The following is a 20,751-nucleotide window of genomic DNA, read 5'->3' on the forward strand; positions in this document are numbered from 1 at the left end:
GAGAGAGAGAGAGAGAGAGAGAGAGAGAGAGAGGAAGAGGAAGAGGAGGAGAAAAGAGAAATTCAATAAAAGTCTATTGTTAAGTCATTTTTCACTTATGCCCTACTCTCCATGAGCCCATTTGGGGTTTTCTTGGCAGAGATCCTGGAGTAGTTCACCATTTCCTTCTCCAGCTCATTTTACAGATGAGGAAACTGAAGCAAACAGGATTAAGTGACTTACCCAAGATCACAGCTAGTAAGTGTCTGAAGCCAGATTTTAATTTAGGAAGAGGAGTCTTCTGACTCCATGCCCAGCACTGTATACACTATACCAAAAGTTAGAGACTGATAAATAGATAATGATCTATGAGGCAGACTGAGGAGAGGTCATGCATATGGGTATACCAAGACAGAGCAATGTGACAAAAAAAATCCAAAGAGGAGGGACTATCCAGATGGAGTATCAAATCAAATGCTGCAGAGATCAAGAAGGATAAGGACTCATTCATGTAATGGTTACTTCTTGCAATAGATAGAACATTGGTATCAAACTCAAATAGGAAAGGTTGGAGGGGACCAAACCATACACAAGGATTCCTGAAACTATATATTGACTTAAAAAACTATATGTTAACATAATCTATGTTCTATTACACTCATTTATTTTTAAAAAATATTTCCCAATTATATTTTAATCTGTTTTTGTCACATTTGTTACCTCTGGTGTAGATCACAATGCAGTCACACTATCTCATTCCTGTCTTTCTCAACATCCTCCACAAAAAGTCTAACAAAAGTGGAAGGTGGGAGGTCTTCTTCTAGCTCTTCTAACATGATTTTTTTATTAGTATGACACTTATTGGGTCCATTTTCTATCCCTCCCTCTTACTACATGATTGCCCCGTCTCCTTTTCTAAGAAAACCTTTCCTTAATACCTTTTTGCTACTCTTTCTATTAATTAGTCAAGAACACTTATTAAATTCCACTTATGTGTCAGAGACGGTGCTAAACACTGTGGCTACAGAGAAAAAAACAAATCAGTCTACTCTCCAGAAACTTACATTCTAATGCAAGTAATCATTGACTGCAGCAGCCTACTTGCAACCTTCACATATCTCTTCCTTTGAGCCATCCATAAGGTTTGCTTCTTTGAAGACTGTGGCATATCTTGATTCACAGTCACAGCATCACTGGGAACATCACTAGGAAAATAACTTAACATGCAAATTGGGGTGGGGGGAAGGTAGTTATTCTTTGACTTATTGATTCTCTTACCAACCCTCCCCACTCCCATAGTGGAAGCAGTCACAGAAAGCACAGGGCAGCTATCAGAAACATTGGGGTATGAATATGATGATACACTGTGTCCATGCTATGCAGTGTGAAAATTTTATTAATTGATTTGAAAGGGGAGCAGCTAGGGGACTGACAGGCTGAAAATTGGTCAGACCCATTGAGACCTTAAAATAGCTAAACCTGCAAAGACCTGGAGTCATTTAACATGATATAAGAGTTTAAGAGTATCCAGGCACATGGCAGCTTTGCAGAATGAATTTTGTTGAGCTGTTGTTCAGTTTTTCAGTCATCTCCAACTGATCCCATTGGAGTTTTCTTGCAAAAAACACTGAAATGGTTTGCCATTTCCTTCTCCAGCTCATTTTACTGATGAGGAAACTGAGGCAAACAGGTTTAAGTGACTCCCAGGGTCACACAGCTATTAAGTGTTTGAGGCCATATTTGAATTAAGGAAGATGGTCTTCCTGATTCCAGGCCTGACACTCTATGCACTGTGCCATCTAGCTGCCCCTAGAATGAGATCCCTGAAATTATACAAGAGGACATGGCTGGCAGGGATGGGTTGAAGGATGGGAGATGCCTCCTCCTAATCTGCCATAATATTTAGCAATGGATCTACATATATAGTAGGAGACATATCATTCAGCATTTTGAGACTTTATCAATTAGAGCATTCCCAGGAAGGGGCCAGCAGCTTCACAAGAGATACACACTCTTCAGACAGAGAAAGACATCAAAAGGCCTGGAAGGCATCTTGAAGGCCTATGTAATGATAATGGGGATTTGAAGATCTTCCCTGCCCCTTGTACTTAGTGATGTGTTTCAAGACAAGTACTTAGAACCTTGTTTCAAGTTCTAAGAAACAGAACTTGTGAATCCCACAGTGGGATGAACTTGCTGATGTAATAGGAAGAGGCAGAACAGGGAGGAGCTAATACCATATATAAGGAAAAGCCCAAGCTAGAAAGCAAGAACTTCTGGGAGCAATCAGCGTGGAGGCTGAGGAGCTACAAATTGAGAGCAGATTTGAGAACAGAATTTGTGGTGGCAGAACAGAGAACTGAAAACTGAGAAAAACTGAGAAATAAGAAGAGGGGAGAACTGGTAGGAAACACGACTGTGGTGCTGGAACTTTGTCTGTCTGTTTTGATGTTACTTTGGCAGATTCGTCTGTTGACAGGGGGCGTTTCTGTTGTTACAGAAGCCTTGGGATCTTACTGTTGGTTCAAAAGCCCTGAAAGAGGATTTTCTTGTTGTATGTTTACAGAATCTTGGAGGAGGGTCTTACTGATGCTTTCAGAGATCCTAGGACTATACTGATGATTTGTGTTGAGTTCTCAGACTTCGTTGGTGCGTATGAGTTGATTTCACAGGCAGATAGTGAATTGATGAGGATGCCGGCAATGTGCATGTATGTTATTAGTATGTTATTGTGGCTTTGTTAAGCTTTGTCTTCCAAGGAACAGAAATTGTGAAGGACTTGAGATGGACTAGACACCGTGAGCTTCAATATGGGACAGGAACTGCACAAGAAGCTGGAAAAGGAACTGAGAGCTGTCTGCCTTTGAACTCAAGTGACAGCTGGATTGATTCAGGAAGGAACTGGGACCATAGAAGAGGAATCATGGAAGTTGAGAGCCTGCCTCTAGTCAAGATGAAAAGACCTCTCCTTGGGTATTTGAAGCAAATAAAGAAAATCATGATTTACTGTAGCCTGGGGTGGAGAACTTTGACCTTTATATTTAAATGATTGAGTTAAGGACTTCTCTAATTAAGAAGAAGACTTTTTGATTGAAGAGATTAAGACAATGTGACCTAGGGGTGGAGAACTTTGACTTTTGCACTTTGTGATTAAATTAAGGACTGACTAAATGATTGAGTTACTAAATGAATGTACTTTGTTTAAAACTATGTGACTACTTTGGTGAAAACTATGTGGCCATTTTAGTAATAAGTTATTATGCCATAACATTGTGAATGCTGTACTTTGATTTCTGTGAATGTCTTGTCTTAGTTTGTTACTGAATAAATAGAGTTCACTATACTGTAATCAGAACCTTGAAGCTTTTCATAGCAACAGTCCTCTGGAAAGCTGCTCATGCTTGGCTTTACAGCCTACGATCCCTTAGCAATAAAGAAGAGAGCAGGCCATGGATTCAGGACAGAACTAGTCTTAGAAATGGAGATTCAGGCTTCAGAGGGAAGCAAAACCAGTGAGCCAAGCTGACTAGTCCGCCCAGCAGAAAAGTAAACTCAGTGAGAAGCTGTATGAGGTTATCATAAGGAGAAAAATGATACCCGAGTGCCATGAGTTGCCCTGGATCCACAGATTTCCTACACATGTGGCTCATTACCACTCCAAGTTTGTGTTCATTCTTCTCTTGGGTATTATGTATATTTGTGAGACAATATGCCCCAAATTTATGGGAAAATATTTTGCAGTGAGTTTTACCATGCCATCTTATTAAGTGGCTTTGCTATGAGGTATTTAATTTTGAATTGAATTTGAGGTATCTGAATTTTCCAGAAGACTATCAAAGGTAATCTCACTAGCAAGAGTTTGTGAGCTATAATTATAGGAGTAGCAACTTATAGGGTACCCAGGTGAGGGACTCAGCAATCAGAAGGGCCCAGGGTGAAGTCAATTCCAGTATGGAGAAGGCTGCTAGCCATGATGTGGAAAAGTCTGGTCTGTTATCCTGGCCTAAAAGACCCTGCTCCTGCATTAGTACCTATCCAACTCTTCCCCTTCCCTTTGAGGTCTAATTCAAGTTCTATCTGTTCCATAATGTCTAATCATTTAGTTATATTTACACCTTGTGCACTTAAAAAAAACCAAAAAATTTGAACTTGTATACATTTTATTCATTCAGTTCCCAGTGGCAGAAGTACATGGTACAGTCAGTACTCAGTATTTGTTGAACGAAAGTAAACAATAGCTCTAATCTTGCACAAGGTATGGTTGATATCAATGCTTATTGTATTAAAAAAAAATCCCCTACTACATTTAAAATATCCTTTAATGTTTAACCCTGTGTTTTAGAAAAGTCTAGATGTAGAAATTTTACTTACATTACCCAGGCTTCTAGAAGAAGGAAAAATAGTATATCCTCCACAACCCAAATTATAGACAGTTATACAGCTGTGATGGAAGATTTCTACCAAGTTAGAACCTACTACTTTCTGAGGCAGCCCTTCCCACTTCTGCATGGCTCTCATTGTTGGTAAACTGTTAATCCTGACAAGTCAAAATCTCTTTTTGTGTAACTTTTATTCTAAGCCTAGGGGTCAATAGGATCAAATCAAATCACTTTTCCAGATGAAAGCTGCTCTAGTACTTAAAGACATACATTTATTAAGTACTTATTATGTGCACGGTGCTGTGCTAGGCACTGAGGTCACAAGGCAAGGCAAAAACGTGGTCCTGGACCTCAAAGAGAAAATTATCCTGATGGAGGGAAACAGCATGCAAAACACTATGTACATAAAAGATATATATGTATATATATGCACACGTATATATGTGCGTGCATGTGTGTATATGTATGTGTGTCTCTCTCTCTCTCTAACTGCTAAGAGATGCAATGGATAAAATGCTGGGCTTAGAGTCAAGAGGATTAATTTTTCTGAGTTTAAATCTGGCAGAAGACATTAGATGTGGGAGGAATTTAGGAAAGACTTCTTGCAGAAGGTAAGATTTGAGCTGATTTTTGAATGAAGCTAGGGAAGCCAGGAGACAGAGCTGTGGGAGAAGAACATTCTAGGAATAGAGGAAAATCAAGGGGAAGGCAGAGAGTCAAGATGTAGTATTCTGTGTGAGGAACAAGAAGAAGGTCGTGTTAATGACCTGTAAAGTTTGTGGTTGGGTATAGAGTGCAATAGGACTAGAAAATTAGGAAGAGGTCACATTATGCCAAACTTTAGACTTGATCCTGGCGGTAATAGGGAAAAGCTAGACTTTTATTTATTTACTACCTACCCCTAAAATAAAATCTTTCCTTCTCCAGGATAAACATTTGCAGTTCCTTTAACTAAACACAATATCTCACATGCATTTTTATGCTTTCTTATTCTTTTTCTCTGATCGATTTCAAAAAGTCAACCTCACAAGTTCGCCTCAAAAAAACTGTAGGTCTTTGTGGACTTCAAGCTCCTTAGGAATTAACATCATGACATGGCAATCAGAAAATGCCTTTGGACACAAAAAGCAGACTAGTATCTGATCTCTCTCTTAGCCTAGTTCATTCCTCACAATTGTATGCTCCTCCATGCACTTCATTTTGATAAAAGTATTAAAATGGTTTATTATCTGTCATTCAAGTCAACTCTACAAATGGCTTACTATGGCAAGGTTTATAACTTTAGTGCTGCATGGCACTAAATGAGGCCACTCCCCTCATTTTAGAGGTGAGGATTTTGAGGCCCAGGAAGACTAAATGACTTGTACAGTGTCACACAAGTTGGAAATCCCAAAGACAGGGATTTGAAACCAAGTCCTTTGACTCCTTCTACTACACCATATACTTTATCTCTCTTAAGGGTCTACCACAAGCATTACTGGCCCAGATCCCTTTCCATGAACTTGATAGTGTCTTTTATACTACTTCATGAGTGTAAGATATAATGGGCAATATTCCACAGTTATACACCACGAATCTTTCTATTTCCTTATGGGTACCTTGCCGTTGTCATTTTTCTAAGATATCATGTTCCATGGTTCAAAGCCATACAGCATCTAGGAGAACATGGATGTTCAAAAGATGGAGTTGTTGTTGCAGGAGAAGTGTGGCATGTTTGAGAGTAAAGAGGAGTTTCCCAAATATAATCTTGGCCATCCGCCACTAAAGCCCACTTCCGGTGACTCAGTGCTATGGAGCTTACCTTATGTACTCAAAGGCTAGGTATGTTTAGAATACTCTAACAAGCAGAAAAGGCTCCTGAGTAAGGCCCCAGTGATGGACAGTTATTTCTTTTGTCCAAGAAGCAAGATAAATAATTTCAAAGAGGCTCATTATATCAAGACAATGCAATTTTCAATAGTGACAACTCTTGAAGATCATCTACCAAGTTCCAGATGGGAGTGAACACACCAGCAAAGTCACAGATTCCTGAACTACTAAAGAGGATGCAGACTTCTCCCTTCTATTAAATCCTGGGCCTAGCTCATTCCCCATTTTCAGTGGTAACTATAGATCTAACAGAGAGGGGCTCTATAGTATTCTGAGGCTTAATGAAATTAACACCATGTTGTCTGAAAGTATTAAAACTACCAAAGGAAGTCCACTACCACATTGAGTGAATCCTCTATAGAGAATTTATAACAAAATATGGAGAGTTATACCGTCAATCAAGCAATTAATCAATAAGAAGTGGCTACTATGTACCATCATTAGCAGTACAGATACAAAAATGAAATTATCTCTGCCCTCAAGGAACTTACATTCTATTGAAGGATACAGCATGTAAATTTATAAATATTTAAAGCATAGACAAAATAAATTCTAAGGTCGTTTTGAGAGGGACTACACTAGAGTTTGAAGGCAGAATATTAAGAGAGATTTCATGTAGAAAGTAGTTTTTTGAGCTGAATCTTGAAGGAAGCCACAAATTCTGAAAGGAAAAAGTGGGGGTGGGAAGAGTACATTGCACAGGCATAAGGAGGAGCCAGTGCAAAGGCCCAGAGATGGGAGAAGCACCGTATATGTACCGTGTTTCCTCAATAATAAGACCTATCCCGAAAATAAGCCCTCCCCTTACTGTGTAAGATTCCTCTAAAATAAGCCCTCCCCCAAAAATAAGCCCTATTGAGATTGCTACTGTAGTAAAGGTGATCCCCTGCGCTACACGCTACATTACGGTACCCTCTGTATGTACTGTCCCCCCCCCCGGTGAAATGCACGCCACGCTTCGAGCTGCATCCAATTAGAGCTGCAGCAGTGAGCACGTCATCCTGTTCTTCCCCAGTGATTTGCTTGCTGGCGCCATTGAGAGCAGTGCCGCAGAGGAGAGCTGAGGCAGGACAACATAAGCCCTCCCCTGAAAATAAGCCCTCTGTTATTTTTCTTTCCAAAAAAATTAATAAGACAGTGTCTTATTATCGGGGAAACACGGTAGGAGAGAAAGTAGAGGGGTATGGCTGAATTGCAGTGTGTGGAGAGGAAAAAATATATAAAAAAACACTAGAAAGCTAGCAGGGAGAGAGGTTGTGGAGAGATGTAAATGCTTAATAAAGAAGTTTATATTTGATCCTACATGTAATAGAAAACCATCTAAATTTATTGTAGGGGGAATAACATGGCAGAACCTCACTTTAAGAAAGTCAGTTCAATGGATGTGGATAGGATGTATAGGAAGGGATGATACTTGAGGTAGGGAGACCAAAGTAGGCTATTATAATAGTACATGGGAGAGGTGATAAGAACCTGAATTAGGTGGCATTTGGGTGACTGGTAAAGGGGAATATATATGAGAGATGCTGTGGAGACAGAAATGACAAGATATGGCAACGGATTGGATAGGTGGGACGAGTGAGAATAATGCCACACAAGTTACAGACCTAAATGACTGGCGGGATGGTGGTGCTCCTGTGAGTAATGGAGAAATCCAGAAGAGTGCTTGGTTTTGAGGCAAAGGTTAGTTCTATTTTTGATATGTTGAATTTGAGATGGTTGTGGAGTATTCAGTTTGAAATGTCCAACAGGCAGAGGGAGACATGTAATTAGAACTCAGGAGATGGACAGACTAAAGTTGGATATATGGACTCAGCAGCCATGGGAATAGAGATGGGAATTGAAGCTACTGGGGTTGATGAGGTTACTCAGGGAGAGAGTATGGAGAAAAAAGAGGAGAGGGAATAGTACTAAACCTTGGGATACAACCAGAGTTAGGAAGACATGGAAGCTGAAGGGATAAAGGGAAGTGAAGAATGGTTGGAAAGAAGAGGAAAGACCAGGAAAGAACAGTGCCATGAAAATGCAGAGAGGAAACACTATCCTGACGAAAAGGTGGTAGACAGAGAGGTCAAGAATGATCAATACTGAGGATTTGAGATGGCACGGAGGACTAATGAAATCTATATGAATGAAAGGAAGAATACCCAAACCAATGAAAGCATGACTTCATTGAAATTTTGAGAATAAAATCCATCCAGGATGGCTGGGTAGACAAAAGACCCACCACCATAGGGGCACCCACCCACGCCTAGCTTTTGCTTTCCTCTTTTGACTCGCCTCCTGGATGGATCCACCTTGAAACCATTCAAACTGTTTATTGCTCACCTGGCTTGGATGAGATGGGAGTTACAAACTCTGTTCTTTCCAGAGAGATGAAAGACTACTGGGGCTTACCATATGTTGCCTTGCCACTGTTTCCTAATGTCCTCTAGACTTTGCCATCTGCCCTGCCTCTAAACTACTGATAAAATTTGAACCTTGCCAACTGCCACCACCCCTGTATTTAGGATTTATGAGTCTTTCTATCCACTCTATTGTGAATTTTCCTTTCTGTATTATTGTCTCTAACTAGAATGTTAGCTTCTTGAGAGTAGAAACTGTCCCACTTTTAAAATTTGTATATCCAGTGCTTAGCAGATAACAATGCATTATCATCCATCCATCTATCCATCCATTCATTTATTCACTTATGGTACTGTGATCTGTTATTCAAACAACATTAAAAATTCAAAGCAGCATAGAATTTATTGGTTAAATGAATCTAACAATTTTGTTTATGTATCTGCCTCAAAAGAATTTACTCACTGTTACCAACTTAAGAGGCAATGTTGTATAGTTTACAGAGTTGGCCTTGAAGCCTGGAACTAGAACTCTGGTCTTCTAAATCTAAGTTATTTTTCACAACAAAAGAATGGGAAGACTAACAAGTAACAAATATAGATTCATATATTATTAATAAAAGATATTTCACTTTCTTGCAAAGGAATGTACACCTCCACATTTTAATACCTAACAACCAATTTTAAAATTATCGATAAATAAAAATGTTGAAAAGACAAAACAACTACATACCAATTGTTGAATGTTGACATATAAGACATTCATATACTCTCCTATTATCCTATTTTTATCTTCAATCTCACAATCAGAAGAAGTTGCTGGCAACAGAACAAGGATCAGTGAAGGAATTCCAAAGATAGACCTAAAAAAAACTAAATTCAACATTGTATAAGAATGTTATGTGTCATAAGCCAATTTCTACATTCTATAAAGTGAAACACATGCTATGTAGTTACATGATTCAAGTGGAATTTATCTATTTCTGATAAATAAAAGTCCATCTTTATTGGTAGAGATCATAAAGTTCTCTTTACAAATCAACCCATCATTATGAATAGGGCCGCCATTTTAGAATGTAGCTTTCTTTGACTGCAACTGAGCAGATATGATTTACTCAGATTAGTCTGAAGAGGAATGACAGAGGTGAGGAAATCAATGCTTTTCTTGGAATTCAATTCCTATCTGGAACTGAAGGACAAATTCTAGGGACAGGATGTTAGGGTAGTCTTTTTAGATTTTCTTGGTATAACTACAGGTGTGCATATATATACACACATGCATATTGCACATGTCTGTACATGTATATGTACATTCGATATGTCTTTATGTATATACATATATGAGTACACCATGCATAGTTATTTCTTCCACATTGTGACTTTCCCCATTGCAGTTTTGACATATTGTGGGTTGGTGTAAGAAATTAAATGGGAATTTTTTGGGATCACTGTGGAAGACACAGATGACACACAACGGTCAGCAGATGACACAGAAAATATTTAGAAACTCAAAAATGCACAAAATACATGTATAGTATTTTATAACATCAACATATTTTTTATACTTTAATACCAAAATAGCTCAGACTTCTCTGGTATGAAAAGAGGACCAAAAAATTTTATGCAGATTTTCAACTACCACACCCCTTGCAATGTGGAAGGGATAACTCTGTGTGTGTGTGTGTGTGTGTGTGTGTGTGCCAGACACTGTGCTAAATGCTGTACAATTATTATCTCATTTGATTCTCACAAGAACCCTAGAAGGTAAGTGCTATTATTATCCCCATTTTACAGTTGAGAAAACTGAGGCAAATAGAGGTTAAATGACTTGCCCAGGGTCACATAGATAATAAATGTCTAAGGTTGGATTTGAACTCCAGTCTTCCTGACTCTGGACCTGGCTCTCTATACATTGAGGTACCCAAATTATTTGTAAAAAATATAAACAATTTTTTAAAAATTTCTCTTAGTATTGGGAACAAAAAAAAATCAACTTGTCTTGTTGCTTTACAACTACCCTGGGGGTGATACTGCTTATTGTTTCCTTTCAAAGTGTATATAGTTTCCCATTAAAATATAGGAATGCATAAATTAACCTTGTGAATTTCTGGGCTCTGAAAGTTTAGTTCTTATCATTTAGTCTCATCTTTTGAACAGGGCAAGACTAAGCTTTTCCTTTCTCATTAGTGTTGAGTCCTGTAGAACAATATCTCAGAAAAATTAATGTTGCTAGATGTTGGGGATATTGATTAGTATTTAAAAGAACCCCCTTATAAGTCATCTAGTACAGTCTTTACCCAAAACATGAATTTTATTTACAACAGTTCTACCAAAGTGTCATCTACTCTATGTCTAAGCACTCTAATTAAAATCAGCGCATTATCTCATAAGGTAGCACATTTAATTTTTGGATAACTGTTCTCCAATTCTTCCTTCTACTGCATTAACAATATTCTTTTTTTTTTTTTAAAGCAACTGAGGTTAAGTAACTTGCTCAGTTACTTAACTGGCTACACGGCCAGTTATTTTGTGTGGGTGCCAAGTATCTGAGGCTGGTACCGATCCGGGTCTCCCGACGCCGGGGCCAGCCCTCTTACTCACTGTGCCATTAACAATATTCTTAACTTTAGCTTATGTGTTTGTGATGAACATGGTGATTTTTCAGCTGTCAGCCCATACAAAACAGTAAGTAACTTTTTTTTTTCGTTTTGGAGGTGGGAAGGTAGGGCAATTGGGGTTAAGTGATTTGCCCAAGGTCACACAGTTAGTTTTTGTGTTAAGTGTCTGAGGCCGGATTTGAACTCAGGTCCTCCTGACTCCAGGGCCCATGCTCTATTCACTGTGCCAACTCACCGCCCCCATAGACAGTGAGTTTCTAATGCATAATTTTTATCAGTCATGTCTTGCTAGGTATTTGGTAGTGAATAAATTTTTATAGCCTGCAGTAATATACTGCATGATTTCTATTGTTCCCTTGCATAATCTTCACTGATTAATAAGTCTGGGTTCATTAAGGACAACCTTTCTGGGATTTCTGGTGGCAGTCACCTGATTCTCGATTGCTATTTTAAAACACTTGTGTTTCTGTAAACAATTTCACATGATTTAGCCATTTTTGATACTTCTTTGTCAACATACTGTTTGAGTTTATTTGGATATCATCTTAGAAGGCATTGTGATTCCACTCTTGGATCTTAGTTAATTAGTAGATTCTACTCAGGGGTAAACCGGTTCTGAGTACATTTGAAAAAATTCAGTTTCTTATGCCTTTTGTCAGCCTTTAATATCACTTGATGAGTTGATATACACTTGCTGCAAATGTGTTTCTGTAGGCTTTTGACCTGAATATTACATGCTGTGAGAATAACTATCAGTATTCTTTCTCCTTTTTTGGTGAAGAAATGTTGACCTTTGTACAGACAGCTGACTTGGGTGATGAGCCCTATGCTTCATTAATATTGTTCAGTTTTTTTGTTCAGAATACAAAAACAAATTTTTTTACAAATATGCTATGGTCTATTTTACTGTTCCAAATGTACAATTAATGCTGGTATTACATGTTATTTTCTGTAAATGTGTTCTTCCCAACGAACTTTGAAATCTACACCTATATTAGCCAGAAAAGTCTTGATTTTTTTTTCAGTTAGCCCAATTGCAATTTTCCCTTGATATCTTTATGCTTGATATATTTTGCCTGGAGGAGGCCAAGGTATTGATGAGTATCACTTTTATCCATTGGTTTCATTTGGCCTCAAAATTTGAGCTTGAAGCCTTTTGTCTATCTTTCCTGGGCATGTATTAAGAATTTTATACTTATTGCATCCAAATGGTATTTTGAAATCTTCGGGAAAAACAAATTCCATAGGATGTAAGACAGGTGTGTGTGTGTGTGTGTGTTGTCATATAGCTTGATGTCCTTGATATCCATGTACATCAAATAATTCATAAGCAATGTTTTGGTTTGGCTCCCTTTTTACCTCAGAAGCCACACTTACTTCTATTAAAGGGATGATAATGGATTATGGCTAGGTAGAAGCATAATAGACTCACACTCTTTCCCTGAAAAAAATGTCATGTTTTGTATTGATTATTTCTGACATTATTGTGTAGGTGGTATGTTTCAAATACAGAATAGTTTTTCCATGTAGATATTAAAAGATTCTAGTATTTTCACTGTACTTGGATCTATTTTGTATATTTGCATGACATAAATGAGGCACGAATGTAGAACTGAGTGAAATCTTTGTAAAACCAATAAAAGCAGGGTGGCTTATTCAATAATTTTTATTGTTGTTGAGTTGTTCCAGTCGTGTCAGACTTCCCATGACCCCATTTGGGGTTTTCTTGGCAAAGGTATTGTAGTGTTTTGCCATTTACTTCTCCAGCTCCTTTAACAAATGAGGAAACTCAGGCAAACAGGTTAAGTGACTTGCCCAGGGTCACATAGATAGCAGGTTTCTGAGACCACATTTGAACTCAGGTCCTCCTGACTCCAGGGCTGATGCTGTATCCATTGTGCCACCTAGATGCCCTGTTCAATAACTAATGAATCTATAAGTAGTACCTTGGTATACCCTCCTTTCTCCTCCTCTATTTTTTTTTTTTTTGTAAATGTTCATAGATTTTTGTGATAAAAGTTTTACATACAGTGAACATATTCTTAACTAGCTAATATTTGGAAGGTACTTTGTAGTTAAATCCTTATTCTTATGATTATTTAATTTTTATTATTTTTTATAAGATTCAAATAGAGATTTTTCTGGGACAAGTTGTGAGTATGAAATTCTTCTTTTACATATATTTAATGGTCTCTGGAGTATTGCAAAGGTAGATAAAATACATACTCTTTGAAGTTGAATAAAAAAATATTAGAATTTAAGTCCATTCTCTCGTAGGCTCACTGATTCTGAGCTCCTATATAAAATGTCTCTATATATTGAAATCTTTTCATTCCATTTATTTTAGAGATTATTAGTATTCGTTATACGACAGCAAATAAAAACATTGTTCATAAATTTTGATATGAAGATAAGGATGTGATAAGGATGATAATTTTGGTAAAGTCTGCCTCTGAAGCCTTCCAAAGGCTTCTATTTCCATAGTGGCACCCTAGATAACAGGTACCTAATGCCATATTGTTCCTTCTATATTCAACTGTCTTAAAATTTGTGCAAAGCTGGCTAAGCTGTAAGGAAGGTCCTAATAAACTAATTTAAGCAAAACAGAAATGTGATAAGTGTTTCATTATTTCCATTTTAATAGGGAGCTATACTTAAAGAAAATGAATGACATTAATTGCATAATTTTGAATATGTTATTGGGGAGATTTAGAGGAGGGGAATAGTTTGTTTCTCAAACCTTACTTACTCTACAAACTCATACAACTGGGATTATTTGTTTGTTAGTGTGAAATTCTGAGTTATATTCACTGAAATATATTTATAGGTCATAAGTCTTGAGCTAGAAAGTACCTTAGAAGTCACGTAATCTAAGAGACATTCTGGGAAGATGGCAAAGTTGGCCAGAAATTTCCAGGGTCTCCAGATTTCCTCCACAAACAGATAGAAAATCACAATGAAATGAATATAGACCAGCAAAAATAAAGAGGTAAAACAGTTGTCCTCCTAAGACAACTTGAGAGTACCTCAGAGAAGACTCTAGAGGGTGAGGATGGCCTGATGGAACTATAAACATCTCTAGACCAACTCCACTGAATTAACAAACAGTGGGCCCTGAGAGAAGCAGACTAGATCTCAAGAAATTTCACCTCAATTTTTACCTCACTCACAGCTTCAAGAAATTTTATCTCAGGAACTTCCACCTCAAGAAATTTTACCTCACAAACTTTTCATGTAGGGAACAGTAGAAGACTGGGGGAAGACTGAAGAGACAAACCCCCTTCCGTTTCTAGAAGTTGGACCAGATGTGATTTGGGGGCTGTGGACAGGGAGGAATGAGCACACAACTGGTGAGTGTGGTACAATAGGAAACAAGAACATTTTACTGGACAATGTGGCTAGGGGTCATAACTTTGGTTTAAGGGAAGAGGAGAAGAGTCCTTGAGCTTGAGACCCTAGAAAGAATTCAGAAAACAACAGTAAGGAGGATTTGAAGCCTAGGACAACATTACCCACAACTATGGATTAAAACTTGATTATGATGGATCATAATGATAATTAATTGCTAAAGATAAAATAAAACAAAATAAAAATAAAAATGAGTAAGCAAAGGAAAAAAAGACCTAACCATACTTAGCTACTTTGGTGTTAAAGAAGATCTGGTTTCATATTCAGAAGATAGTGAAATAAAAAACGAAACAATATTGCACCTACCCCAAAGAGTAATGACAATGGTCACAAGCCCCAAAAGAACTATTGGAAGAACCTAAAAAGGAATTAAAAAATCAAATAAAAGCAATCCAAGAAAATTATGAAAAAAAGTTAACCAATTGGAAAAAGAGATACAAAATCTTAAGGAAGAAAATAACTCCTTAAAAACTAGAGCTGAACAAGTACAATTGAATGATGTTATAAGGTGTAATCGTAATGGGGATTTGAAGATTTTCCCTGCCCCTTAAGAAGCCTAAGGGAATTTGGAGATCTTCCCTGCCCCCTAATAAGTCAAATGTAATCACATAGAGTCTGTGGTGGGAGGAGTTTGCTGCAAAGGAAGGGTGGATCAGAGCTGGGAGGAAGTTGGAAGTCAGAGAAGTTAGTGAGGAGGGAGAGAGAAGATGCAGGCAAGGAGACACCTAGACTTGTGAGTGTTTGTTTATGAGAAGGCCTGAGCAGGAGGAAGGCTTTGGGATGGTGTTGCTCTTTGAAGTGTTATTGTATATTAACTTCTTTGTTGCTATGATGGATTCGGTTTTCTGATGTTGGGATTTGGCTTTCTGGTGTTTTAATAAATGTTTTGCTTCTGTCTTCTATGTGGGGAGTCTGTTATATTTTGCAATTCAGACCTATGACAGTATATTCCTAGTCACCATTGGTGCTATGAATATTGCCTTGGTGATACATAAGACAATAAAAATAATAAAACTAGAAAAAATAGAAGAGAATCTGAAACATCTTATGAGAAACACAATTGATCTGCAGAACACATCAAAGAGAGACTATTAGAATTGTAAGACTACCTGAAAGTTATGATCAAAAAAAGAATCTGCATACAATATTACAGAAATTATTAAGGAAAATTTCCCTGAAGTTCTAGAACAAGAGGGTAAAATGGAAATTAAAAAAAAATCTACCATTCAGTACCTGAAAGAGTACCAGGAAGAAAACTTACAAAACCAAGTTTCAAAATTCCCAGGTCAAAGAAAAATTACTGTAAGCAAAAAGAAAAAAAAACCCACATTTAAATACTGTGGGAAATCAGGATTTCACAAGTCCTAGCAGCTTCTACAATAAAAGACCGTATGTCTTAGAACACTGTATTTTGAAAAGCAAAGGAGCTGGGGTTGCGTCCAAGAATGACTTACCCAACAAAGTTAAGGATAATCCTGAATGGGAAAAAAAATGGACATTTGATGAACTGAAAGACTTTCAGATATTTGTAACAAAAAGGCTAGTATTGCACCTTTGTTCCAACCATAGGAATGACACTAGATAGTAAGGACTGATAATAGGAAAGACCTTGAATGTTGTCTAGTTTTACCCCTTCATTTTACAGATGAAGAAACTGAGGTCCTGAAAGGTTAAGTGATTTGTCCAAGGTCACACAGATATCAAGTATCAAAGGTGTCATTTGAGCCTTGGCACTTCTTCCATGACACTATTCAGCTTCCTTATACAGACTGCTACTGCATATTGAGCTGTCAATGAAATTGGAAGGAACTTCTACAATGTGGTTGAGCAGATTTTCTAGAACTTTGATTCTAACACCCTGATTCTTAGCAACATATGGTAGGGCTATTTCTCTAGGCTGGGCAAATTCCCATAATGGAGAACACCTGGCAGATTTCCCAGGCTTGTGAGTTCCTGCTTTCTGCTGTATGACATTCTGGGTCCTCCTCTCCGCCCCCCTCCCCCTCCCCCTCCCCGCACCCCCCTGCTCCCCCATTCTCATCTGTTTATCCTTAATAGAACAAAACATTAAAAAACACAAAAGTGTTCTTTAGTCATTTTTCAGTCCTGTCTGACTCTCTGTGACCCCTTTGGGGTTTTCTTGCCAAAGATACTGGAGTGGTTTGTTATTTCCTTCTCCAACTTATCTGACAGATGAAGAAACTGAGGCAAACAGGGTTAAGTGACTTGCCCAGGGTCATACAGTAGGAAGTATCTGAGGCTGCATTTGAATTTATGAAGATGAGTCTTCCTGACTTCAGTCCCATCACTCTATCCACTGTGCCACCTAGCCACTCTAAGGTTCCCACTTTAGGTAGTAAAACCCTACTGAGAATTCTCAGCTATTCCCCAAGAGGTGTACTAAAACACATGAATAGACAAGGGAGATTGTTGCGCATTTTTTTTCTAGGAGTCGGAAGTAGTTTCTGGCTGTAAATCAAATGGATAAAAATGGCTTCTGATCTTCAAGGATGGATAAGAATTGACTGCAGACCTACCTCTGCTCTCTAAAATAGTGTGCATTCAGATGCAAGGTTTCCTTATAGATCTTGAAAACAAAAGTGGGATTCCTAACTGACATTGGCTTCTATTCTACCAGGATGCTACAGGGAGTTTTTGTCATCTTCTATAAAGGAGAAATTTCACCTAAAAATCATAAATGAGTTGCTCATCACTGACTGTTTGCTGTCACTGACTTCCTTATGAATGAATCAGTATTGAAAGTGCCCTCTTCCTTTCAAATTGTATTTCCTTATCTTTGTAAATGTTATATGCCCCAAATAAAATGTGTGCTCCTTGAGGGCTTGGGCTAATTTTCATTTCTGTAGACCTAACACAGTGTATTACACAAGTAGGTACTTAATATATGCTTGCTGAATTAAATAGAATTGATTGAATTTGTTCCTTTCAGGGTCCTCTCCCACAAAGACCAGGAAACTTTCAAAAAAAATTGTGAGTATAATTCTGAAAATATGAATGTTGAAATCAAACATCAGTTTAGTATTTTTCAATGAGTCATTGTGTTTGGTGACACTGCTGGGCTCACTATCATGAAGACAGCAGCTCAGAGTCCTTTACAATTTGTAATTTGCAAAGCACAATCTGCAGACCAAATGTGCCCAATCAGGTCTTTTTGTATGGTCAGTAAGCTAGGAATGATTTATATATATATTTTTTAAAATAAAGTTTTATTGTATTTAAAAGTACAAAACATTCTCAGCTAGTGGGCTATACACAAACAGATGATGAACCCTTGACTCTCAGGTCTTGGTTTACTGCCATAAAAACCTGTCCATTTTATGATCAGTAATGGCCATGACCAATTATGTACAGTAATATTGCATGTAAGACACTCTATAGAGACTTGTGGAAATAAAAACACTAAACTGGGAGTTAAGAATCAAAGGTTCTAGTCCTAACTCTGACAGTTACTTGTGTGAACTTGGGTAAATCCTTTCTCCTCCTGAAGAGGAGAACGTTTCCTCATCTGCAAAAATGTAGGAAACATAGATCTAGGGTATGAAGGGCCTTTAGAGGACATTTAATCCAACTCTGTCATTTTAAAAATGAGGAAACTGATACCAAGAGAGGTTAAATGACTTGTCTAAGGCAGACTTATTTGGCCTCCCACCCCCTTTAAAAAAAAATATTACTCAGCGCTGCCCTGGAAATCTATTTTCTTTAACCCCTTAATGATTTTTTTGAAGTTTGTGTCATTTCAAAAAAACAAAAAACAAAACCATGAATTAAAAAAAAAATGACGCATCTTGAATTTAGTAATTTATTGTAAATTTGTGGGGTTTCTCCTGCATTGAAATTTTGATGACTGCAATACTGCATCATATAACCATATACTATTGTATTATAAACAAGTCATTACATGCACATATTCCTGCCAATGCATACTGGACTTCTAAACAATGTGTTCTTCCTCTCCTGTCAACACTTGCTTTTTAAGACCTCCTGGCGGATTTGACCACTGATCATTATAACTTGTACGTGGTGTGTATTTGAATAATAATATAATCACTATGACTTTAACTCCATCATACAACAGGTGAAACATGTACGAATGATTTTTCAAAATGTTTTTCTCTTATGTCCTTAATGCTTCCACCATTTGCTTATTTTTATACGACGCCCCACCATTGCACCCCAGGCTACTGTCCCCTTGGATTGTTCCAGAGCCCACCAGGGGGCAGTATCACCCAGTTTGGGAACTTGGAGAAGGTAACACAAGTTAGCAACTAAGAGGATTTGAGCCACCATTCTCAGCTTCCCTAGGGCTTGGACTGTACCATGTTGTACTGTACCATGGTGCCACCCTAGAGTTGGGACTAGATGATACCTAATGTCTCGTCGAGGCCTAACATTCTATGGTATAATGATAGTTTCTGCATGGAAGGAGAGCTACCTTCTTCACATGAGAACAAGAATTCTTTCTTTCATGCTCACTGGTCCCTAAGGTGCTCCATCTGAAATCAAGCAACAATTTATTGACAAAGTCTATTAGCATTGTGCTAGGAGAACAGTTGATTTTTTCTAAATTTTTTTTTTTGGGGGGAGCAAATACATGGAATCAATAAAGGGAAAAAAGACCTTACAGGATTAAATGTCTAGTTGTATGGTACACGTGGTAAATGGTCTAGGAGGCTAGATAAATACTGAGAATTCCTAGAGCAAGGCTTTTTAATCTGAGATCCATGGATCCCCAATGTATAGATTTCAGGGGTCTGTGAATCTGGATGAAAAAATATTACCTCTTTATTTTTACTAACTTCTAACTTCTCTTGTGTGTCAATCAATAAGACTCAGAGCTAAAAGGGATCACTGGATCACAAATTTAGAGCTGGGAGGGCCTTAGAAGCTATTGAGTCCAGCCTCCTCATTGTACACAGATAAGGGAACTGTGGCACATAGAAGTTAAATGACTTGCCCAGGGTTATACTGCTTCTAAGTGAATTGTGTGAGATGGAATTTGAACTTGTCTTTCTGACTTCAATTCCAGGACACTATCTACTAAACTGTGGTGCCCTTCAGATGCTCTAATATTCTAGTCAAGGCTGCCCCATAGTGCTGATGATGTTTCCCATCTGCTAGCCTTCCCCTTTAACTACTCATTGGCATTTTACTAGGAGCTCTTTCTTTGTTTCAAAACATATTATGAAACATGTTCTCTACATTTACTCTATTCCTCTGCAAGGAGAACATTTTTTGTTTTTACTAGTCCAAGGGGCATAACATGCCCAGAACTGACCCAACAGAAAACTCTCCAGATTTGTGGTTTTGTAATTTGCAATTCTAAAAATGGCTATTCTGCTGAGTAGCCCATGGAACCAATGTGCTAGAATTTGTGCAGCTTACCAGGCTTAATTTCTATTGTTAGCATCTTTCAATGTGGTTCCCTCAATTAAGGGAATTTTTATTCACTTTTATTCACTCCTCAGAAGCCCAATGTAGTGTTCATATACAACACTGGGATCTTTTGAATACACTGCTCATAACTGAGACAAGGCCTTTTTCTTTTTCATCTCTATTTGTTTTCATGCCATGTCACTGTGAATATAAAGCCATAATTAGATCAAACAATTGTTTTCTTTCCAAACTTTACTTTCTATGTTTGGCATTAGGATCCAGAAGATTCATACACTGTGCTCATATACAACAAAGGAATAAGAAGCTTGGGGCTGTGGGTATGAAGTCACAGCAACAAGACCTCAGGGGCCATTTAGTCCAATCCCATCATTTTACTGGTGAGAAAACTGAGGCCCAGCAAGATGGCTTTCCTTTCAGGTTGTGTCAGAGGTGGTATCTGAACCTGAGGACTGTGACTCTAGTATCAGCACTCTTTACTAAAATTCCTAGAGGAATGATTCAGTATGGAGTCATCTCTCCAAAGGCAAAGTTCATTAAAGGAGATTGAACTACAGACATTTACAAGTGACATGCACTTTTTTTTTTTACTTATTGTGATATGCAGTAGTAAGCGTCTAGCTAAGTTCAACCTACTGCTTGTCAGACTAAATCATAGAGATCAAGAATCAAGGGGGGGGAAAGGAAGGTGATATAGCGAGAGAGAGACAGAGAGAGAGAGAGAGAGAGAGAGAGAGAGAGAGA

General features: G+C 37.9%; 1 protein-coding gene across 2 annotated transcripts in view; it reads right to left on the reverse strand.

The window, feature by feature from the left end:
- The window catches only part of IL7 (interleukin 7), a 52,650-nt gene that overhangs the window by 28,592 nt on the left and 3,307 nt on the right, over positions 1 to 20,751 (reverse strand). For both annotated transcript variants that reach the window (XM_069100161.1, XM_069100160.1), the window contains exon 2: positions 9,303 to 9,442. In XM_069100161.1, coding sequence (XP_068956262.1) covers positions 9,303 to 9,442 — 140 coding nt within the window. The remainder of the gene's footprint in view (positions 1 to 9,302; positions 9,443 to 20,751) is intronic.

Source organism: Petaurus breviceps, unplaced genomic scaffold (genome assembly GCF_028583685.1).
Source record: "Petaurus breviceps papuanus isolate PSGF00001 unplaced genomic scaffold, PetGlider_PUasm1.0 38, whole genome shotgun sequence".
NCBI lineage: Eukaryota > Metazoa > Chordata > Mammalia > Diprotodontia > Petauridae > Petaurus > Petaurus breviceps.